We start from the raw sequence: 9,073 nt of genomic DNA, 5'->3' as shown, positions 1-9,073 counted from the left end.
TGTCTTTATTTATTTAAAAAGTCTAGCAGCGCCAAGTTTTTTTACAAGAAAAATTTATGTATTTTAATAAAATATTTTTATTTTGTACTGTTACTTCTGTAATTCTTTGTGGCCATTAAAAAATACACATATAAATAACTTTGTATTTAAATATCTTGTATTCCCTTGCTAAATTTAAATAAAATTTTTTAATCTTATAAAATTGTTATCATACATTCTTTTCTAATTGACACAATGTAAAGATTTTTCAAAGTAGTGCAACAATTATTTTTTGAGGCAGTATACATGTTCTCTCTGTAATTGGCGCTCTAATTTAAAGAGATATCATTTTTTTTTGTAATTGTAATAGATCACTTAAAGCGCGACTTTTCTTTTTGATAAGGTAACATAATTTTGTGACGTGTATCACTTAGGTTATAATTTTTCGGAAATAAAGATACTACTGCTTAGATTTTTTCAAGATTTTTCGAGATATAAAGATCTACCACTTGTTACTTAGGTTTTTTCGAGGTATAATTGTTCGAGAACGAGCTCGATCGTTTATTTTTCTTTTGTTTCGTCGCGCAAACGACGCTTCGAGAAGCGTGCTTCTCGCGTGATCATCGCATGGCCCTATTCTTCGGTTGCCGTGATGGGCGGTCTTTACTTGTTTTTCGTACAGCCAGCGACGATCAGGCGAGAGCGTTACCGTTCGGAGCAGCGCGACGCGTAGTCAGTCGGCGTATCGAAATCATCGGGCAAGCTCGTCGTCTCCGCGCATCCCGAAAATTTTGGTGATCGTGCAGTGTTCTCCGGCGTGTATTCTCAGCGAATTATAAAATGACCCTCCCTCTCCGTCAAGGTTGCACTGCGAAACACGGGAGTCAGTCATCGCTATTGTTTCTGCGGAAAAACGAATAAAGTTACTCGGAGAACCCGACGGCTTGCCCGCGAATCAAGTGGGATTCCACGCCGCGAGTGACGTCACGCGCTAATGTGACCGCTTGTTCGACTCGAGACTGTCTAAATTCTCATGCGAGAGATACGTTATTTGTGAGACTAATAAATAATGCTGTTTGACAAGTTTATCTAACTCTGATCTTATTTGTGACTGCCTACTCCGATCCTCTAGCGATTCTCATAATCGCGTCACGCGCACTCCGGGCTCAGCGCTGGGCCGTTCCGGCGAATTGCCTGGCGATTGCAATTGATATCTCGAAACAATTGCGACTCGCGCGCTTTCTCATACAATAATACTACCACTTTCTTTTTTTTAAGTAACAACATATACACTACTATACGTGTACTTGGCGCCTTTTTTAACCTTTTTTTAAAAAAGATAATTTTGTGCGGATATCGCGCCTTTTTGTAGTATATTACGCATTGTATAAACAGTATGTACAGGATAAAGCTATTTGGAGGTATAATACTACCACTTTGTTTTTTTCGAGGTAACAACATAACAGGGTAACAACATAATACATATACACTACTATGCGTGTACTTAGCGCTCTTTTTTACCTTTTTTTTTTAAAGGTAATTTTGTACGGATATCACGCCTTTTTGTAGTGTTACGCATCTTAATCTTATAAACAATATATCTTATAATCTTATAAACAGTATATAATACAAGGTATGAAACTAAAAGTGTTACAAACTATTATTTCTAAAGAAAACAACAATTTAATATTTTGCTTAGTTTTTTTTAAATAATAATCTGTAACCCTTTTAGTTGTACACCTTGTATATATTTTTCAATTTCAACATAAAACATAATCGCAATAAAGCATGATTAATGTTAATAAGTCGTTAACTGTAAAATTCTTTATTTATTTTTATTTGCGTGTCTTACTGAATGTTGTTCGCAACTGTATATGTACCGATATCTTCGGATATCGATATTTTTGATAATTATTTTTACGTCAGACATAATTTTAATTCATCCAATTTTTATTATGTCTAGACATAATTTTCGTCCAATTTTTATTATGTCTAGACATAATTTTAATTCAGCAATTTTTATTATGTTATGACATAATTTTAATTCTGCCGCTAGGGAAATTTTAAGTCGATTCTTATGAATCAAGCTTGAATTCAATGTTTAGGTGTCCCAGGTTGCCAATGACGAGGTCCACATAGCGCGCTCTATAATTTTCGGTGTCTAGGTGTATTAATACCTAGAATTCGATGTCCACGTGTCCCAGGTTGCCGATGACGGGTTCCAGATAGTGCGCTCCATAGTTTTTGGTGTGTGTGTGTGTCCAGGTGTAATAATACGTTGAATTCGATGTCTAGGTGTCCCAGGTTGCCAATGACGAGGTCCACATAGCGCGCTCTATAATTTTCGGTGTCTAGGTGTATTAATACCTAGAATTCGATGGCCACGTGTTCCAAGTTGCCGATGACGAGGTCCACATAGTGCGCTTCGTAGTTTTCGGTGTTTACATGTATTAATACCTCGAATTCGATATCTACGTGTCCTACATTGGGTGCGTTCAGCCGATACTTCGCTAGCCTAACAATCGTGAGCAGTCGCTCGTTTTTGCTCGTTTCCTCTCTTTTGACCTAATGGATTAAAAGGAGAGGAAACGAGCAAAAACGAGCGACTGCTCTCAATTGCTAGGCTAGCGGAGTATTGGCTAAACGCACCCATTCAAATTTAAAGTTATTAATACACTTAGACACCAAAAACTATGAAGCGCACTATGTGGACCTCGTCATCGGCAACTTGGAACACGTAGACATCAAATTCAAGGTATTAATACACGTAGACACCGAAAACTACGGAGCTCACTATCTAGACATTGTCATTGGCAACCTGGGACACTTAGACATCGCATTCAACGTATTATTACACCTGGACACCGAAAACTACAAAGCGCACTATGTGGACCTTGTCATCGGCTACCTGGGACACCTAGACATCGAATTCAACGTACAATTACACCTGGACACCGAAAACTATGAAGCGCACTATTTGGATCTCGTCATCGGCAACCTGGGACACGTGAACATCAAATTCGAGGTATTATTACACCTAGACACCGAAAACTACGGAGCGCACTGTGTGGACCTCGTCATCGGCAACCTGGGACACGTAGACATCGAATTCAACGTATTATTACGTCCCGAGAGATGGGCGTATTGACCTGAACATATTGATACATCGTATCGATACGTATCGTGGATGAAAATATTGATACACAAAAAGTATCAGATGTCTCGTATTGATATCGTCAATATCGATACTTACAAAAAGATATTGGATTGTAGAATCCAAGCCGTTGTGTCCAGACTGTCCAGCCGTTTTGCAAAAATTTTTAGCATGTAATTTTTTGCTTCTGAAGTCGTAAAATTAAATAGTTGCAGCGAGTACACAAGAAGAACCTTAAGTACAATTTTTTTATTTATAAAATAAATAATTTTTTGTACATTATGACTTATAATTATAACTTATAATTATTATGACTTATAATTTTTTTATAGGTAATTATGATTTCTATAACTCTAACTCTATAATACGTATTTACGTAACGTACCAAAACCAAATGAAAAAAACCTATAAAATATAATTTTTTATGATTCTACATATATGTATTTACCATGTGTAGTATGTGTTATGTGTACAATAAGTATTAATTATTATTTTTACATTTCTTCGATCTTGCGATTGGCATTTATAGACATGTGTAATTGTATAATGCCGAATGCGTCGCAAACGCCCCATCGCCAGTCGCAAAGGATGGCAGGATTAGAAGGAGCGTTTGTGACGTATTGTGTAATTTATAATTTATAAAATTATAAATGCTAATCATCAATTTCAAGGGAATGTAAAAATAACAATTGGTTAAGGTGATCACCTGTCAACCTGTTTCTCTCTTCGGTCATTATTTTACCCGCTTCAGAAAATAATCTTTCAGAAGGAACTGAAGTGGCAATTAATGATAAATGCTTAATTGCTAAGGTTTTTAGAGGAGAATCTCGGGCCATGTTCCAATATTTAATGGCATTATTATTCATTTTTAACGGTGGTTGATTCAGATAATAACGAAAGTCGTCTGGCATTTGGTCAGGATCTTGATTGACTACCTGTTTAGATATATTTAAATTTACACGATTTTTATGATAAGACCAAAAGTTTGTTTTATCGTTAATATCGTTATTATCTGAATCTAAATTTTCTCGTTGATTTTGAAATTCGCGGTTAGTATCTGTAACTTCAGAATTTATAAACCTTGTAATTTGGTTAATAGCTTGTGAGCAAGCAACTTCATCGATAAAACTTATATTTTTAAATCGAGGATCTAAAACTGTAGCCATAGCTATTAGTGACTTTTGTTCATAATCCTCAAATCGTTTCATAAACTCATCTTTTAACACCTTTGTAAAATGACGACCTATATTAGTAGAAGGTTGAAGCGTCTGTAATTTATTCTTTAAAGTATTGACGATTGGAATTACTTTACTCGCAGTAAGATAGTATTCGCCGCATATGATTTTTGTTGCATGTTCAAATGGTTCTAGCAATTTAACAAATTCTTTAGTCGATTGTAACTCCGAAGCAGTTAGCATCGGAGGAGCTGTAGGACATTGCAAAAGAATGCAGCTAATTTTTTCAGACAATTGTATAAATCTCTCTAGCATACTATACGTGGAGTTCCACCGTGTTTCAACACTCTGAATTAACTTTAAATCTGAATGAAGCCGTAATTTGTCTGCAGCGATAACTGATTTTTTTAAAAATGTGACAATTTTTTTTTATTTTTGCGCAGAAATTTCTTACGATTTCATCACCATCGATAATTTTCGCCAAAACTAAGTTTAAGGTATGCGCAAAGCATGCAAAATGTTTATCTACGCCGAAGGCATCAACAATGGCTTTCTTTATGTTGGCAGCATTATCTGACACAACGACTACGATACTTTCCATATGTATATTCCATTTATCTATTAAACTTAATAGCCAATTTTTCAAATACTCTGACTGATGTCTTTCAGTCATCTCAACAACGCCAATTGTGACAGATTTATGATGCTCATCTACTAAGAAGTGTGCCGTTAAGCCCAAAAAACTTTTCATATTTAACGATTCAGTCCAAATATCAGTAGTTAGGGATAAATACTGTACTTGTGAAAGTTGTGTTTTCATCATACTTGATAAGAGATCGTATTTCTGTTCCATAAGATAAGTTATGGTCTTCCTACTAGGAATCTTGTATAAAGGCAATAACGCATTCGTATAGATTTTGAAACCTTCCTTTTCAACTGTACGAAATGGTAAGTTGTCCTTAGCAATCATGAATAGCAGTTTGTTTGTCACTTCGGCAGCTTTGGATCCTCCATCTGAGAAATTAAAAATATTATAACACATTTCTTTAAATATACCTATTGATATATATAAATACTACCCGAAAAAAATATATAAATAAAAACTAATATATTTAAAAGTTGTAAAATATTTTAAAATTATCAACTAAATATTCTATTTGAATTGACTAGAACAGTATTTAAATAGGAAATAGATACAAAATTGTGCAAGTAGAAACCTTTACATTGCTTCCTTATAGTTTTTAAGTGTGCAAGTAGAAACCTGCACATTGCTTCCTCTATGAGGATGATTTCATATATAATTCATTTAAATTCGGTTGATTAGACCCAACTTTATACGCAATCAAAGGTTCATACTTCATGTACAAAAGTCACGAAAACAAAGCTTCCTCTATGAGGAAGCAAAACGATAAATACTTCCAATAAAATGTAAACAAATTATATAATGAGATATTTATTCGAAATGTTATTTGAAACTTGAAACTCGGTTGAATAATCACAACTTCCATACCTTGATATGATTTTTGTCTTTGAACTACTTCTTCAATTCGAGGTTGTTTTTGTTTAGAAGGTTTAGAAACAATTAGACTTGGTGAAACCGATACTGATCGCGTTTCTGATGATGTAGACGGACACAGACTAGACGGTGTCGGAAATGAGTCTGGGTCATCAATATCGATAACATCTTCGTTGTCTATTTTGGACTAAAATTTACGTAAAACATACATCAATTAAAGAACAAAACTAAAGGATAATATAATATAAATATTATGTTATATAATAATATAAATATACATTACTATTTGTGTCTTTCTCTTGAGAGATACTGCAGATTTTCTCATTTCAACTTCGGGATGATAACGTTTCATGTGAAAATGTAAATTAGTTGTATTTCCAGATGTTTTTACATCTTCCTGGCAGATTTTACATTTAGAAAATCGACCATTTTTTATAAAAAAAAAGTCCCAAATGTTACTTTTTGGTGGCACTACATGAACAAAAAGATATAATTATTATTATTTAACAATTAATAAAAAATAAACAAAATAAAGAAGAAGAATGAAATGAAGGAAAACTTGCACGCCTACTTTTATAGAAAGTGAGTGCGTCGTTAGAGATTAGGAAATAGGGACGTAGACGTGCACCTTCACCTTCGACCTTAGGGTTTTTATAAGGTTAATTCTGTAAACATTACAAATAAGAAAATTACACATTCAACTATAGGACAGATTAGTAAGAAATAATAAAATCTGGGTGCGTTTACTGCGTTTTCCAGCAAGCGACACAAGTCGACATTATAATTATCGTTCTATCTTTGTTAATCATTGAATGCTAAATTTGCTAAGAAAGATAGAACGACGTTTGTGACGAATGTGACGACTTGTGTCGCTTGCTAGAAAACGCTTAACGCACTATATGAAAGAAATATACAATTACTTATTTTCATACTTACAGATTTGATCACGTGCACGTGACTGATGAGCGATGTGATTAAACAATAGGTTTGTTTTCCTATTATTGCACTGGCGGCACGGCAGTAGTTTAACGTACTGAGAAACGTACAAATACAAATCTCTCGTTTGAAACTCTGCGTCATTAGTTAGATTAGAAGTTAGGAACGTAACGTGCACTTTAGTATTTTACACTACGAAGTACGAACACTACGAAAGTACGAACGTACGATAGGTAACCTACCTACGAAGTCTATGAACTAAGCCAACTAAAAGGCATAAGAAATTAAGAAGTACGCAGTACGCACTGTACGCAGTACGAGACACGAACCAACACCAACACGAACGCACCACTGAAGACCAACGGCAGTCACTGCATGGACACGGACCACGCGGTCTGACAGTCTGGCCACTCTGGCCAATGGCCGATCTGGCGGCCATTAAAGGACAAAGGACAGTCAAGGACCATAGAATATATATTATTACGGGCGATCAACATAAGTGTATCGACGATCGATATTCAAGGGTTGAGTATCGATACGACGAAATATCGAACAATGAAATATTGATACAAATTATTGATATATCAACACTAAAATATCGATATTTGAAATATCGATACAGTATCGCCCATCTCTAGCTGGACACCGAAAACTATGAAGCGTACTATCTGGACCTCGTCATCGGCAACCTGGGATACCTAGACATCGAATTCAAGCTTGATTCATAAGAATTGACTTAAAAATTCTCTAGCGGCACTTTCTGCCAAGCGTAGAGAACCTTCTTTTCCGGCAGCGGTAGTAATAATAATGTAAGGATACGAAATCTCTCCAGATAAACATGAAGCAATTGACTCAATATATATATTATATATATACCTAATTTACCTAAATAGAAATTTTCCTCCTGACCGATAAGTTTATCGACCTAATTTCGAAATACGCGCGCGATATCAAAACAGGCGATACCTGCGCCGCCAGCGTCGAAAAAGTGAAAGTGACGTTTTGATTATGACGTCATCATATCAGACGTCGGCGTTTGAAGTAGTATCTTAAACATAAATTTTCACATTTGGACTTTGCGTCGCAATATCTCCGCTCGTAGGGCACGTAGCGGAATATTATGAGAGAAACCCCCCCTCCCCTAATTGGACCCCAAGCTATCGATCAAGCCTACTTAGAACTTGATCCGTTCACTCGTTATCGAGATCTCAACATCTCGAGTACTCGCAACCCGTCGCGTCGCGTAAAAGAGTCACGGTCGGTCTCGCTCCGCGTGTACTTGGCGCGAGACACTACCGTGTCTCTTGATTTTGACGAACTGGACTTTGGAATATATAATAATGAAAATTTTATTGAAAATGAAAGAAATAACGGACCTGAAAGAAACTTTCGAAGAATCGATCCAGATTTAGCAGCTGGAAGAATGAAACGGCGACAAATTATAAGAAATTATTTTTCCTGAGTCGTTATAAAACTGAAACCATATACGTTTAATGTATATTTTATATATTTATATTTTAGTATATTTCTAATGCTTAAATTACTCAGTAATAAAATTTAATATTTATAATTAAGTTTTATGGTATAAATAAACTATTGTTTCATTTCCAAATATTTATTTGTCTTTGTAATTAGAAATAAAATTTATATTGACATAAAATAAATTTTCAAACTTCGTATCATAGCATAGTACAAAAGAAGATAATAAAACAATACATCAAACTTAAATCATAACTATTAAAACAAAATTGCAGATAAATATAATATTGGTATTTTCTATTCTAGTAATGCACATGTTTTTTAAACATAAATAATTATCTTATTAATTTTATCGAATGCTTAAACTAATTATCTAGTTGACTAGTTATCAGTTTTATTACATTTACTTTAGTGTTTTTAATGGAACGTTCAACAGAAAGTATATAAGACATGAAAAATAAAAATATATAATAAATAAAAATATTCATAAATTGGTTTTGTTACATTCTGTATATGTAAATTAGACATTAAAAATTCAATTTTCTAATGTCTTGCTTATTTTTTCGTTTACTTCTACAAATCTTTTTAAATATTCTAATTTTTTTCATAATAATTTTTTTTTAATTCATATGTGTTTTTATAAATGTCATTCAAATGTGCTGATACTTCAATAACATTCTTTAATTGCTTTTTTCTGTATTGCTTCTCTTTTTCTTTAATGGCATTATCTTTTCATTGTCATTTTCTGTACTGCGTATTGAAGAATTAGTGTTGCTTAATATATATCCACTTTCTCTAACTGATTTATCATTTTTGGAGGTACATGGTTAAATA

General features: G+C 34.1%; 1 protein-coding gene across 4 annotated transcripts; it reads right to left on the bottom strand.

The window, feature by feature from the left end:
* Positions 1-3,438: 3,438 nt before the first annotated feature.
* Positions 3,439-7,340, bottom strand: LOC143898229 (E3 SUMO-protein ligase ZBED1-like). Of its 4 annotated transcripts, XM_077407546.1 has the most exons (6): positions 7,003-7,340; positions 6,761-6,895; positions 6,396-6,489; positions 6,108-6,295; positions 5,819-6,011; positions 3,439-5,322 (listed from the first exon to the last, which is right to left on the bottom strand). In XM_077407546.1, coding segments are annotated over exons 3-6 (1,056 nt in total). In that variant the 5' UTR covers positions 6,397-6,489; positions 6,761-6,895; positions 7,003-7,340; the 3' UTR covers positions 3,439-4,648. The 4 variants fall into 4 exon arrangements, 3 of the variants coding, with proteins under 3 accessions (XP_077263672.1, XP_077263671.1, XP_077263673.1); XM_077407545.1 differs by having other exon boundaries at positions 6,761-7,340; XM_077407547.1 differs by lacking the exon at positions 6,396-6,489 and having other exon boundaries at positions 6,761-7,340.
* Positions 7,341-9,073: the final 1,733 nt, after the last annotated feature.

This window comes from Temnothorax americanus, unplaced genomic scaffold (assembly GCF_048541705.1).
Source record: "Temnothorax americanus isolate GAGA-0224 unplaced genomic scaffold, ASM4854170v1 Scaffold224, whole genome shotgun sequence".
Lineage (NCBI taxonomy): Eukaryota > Metazoa > Arthropoda > Insecta > Hymenoptera > Formicidae > Temnothorax > Temnothorax americanus.
The sequence above is the reverse complement of the archived record's forward strand: the minus strand, read 5'-3'. Positions and strand labels throughout refer to the sequence as shown.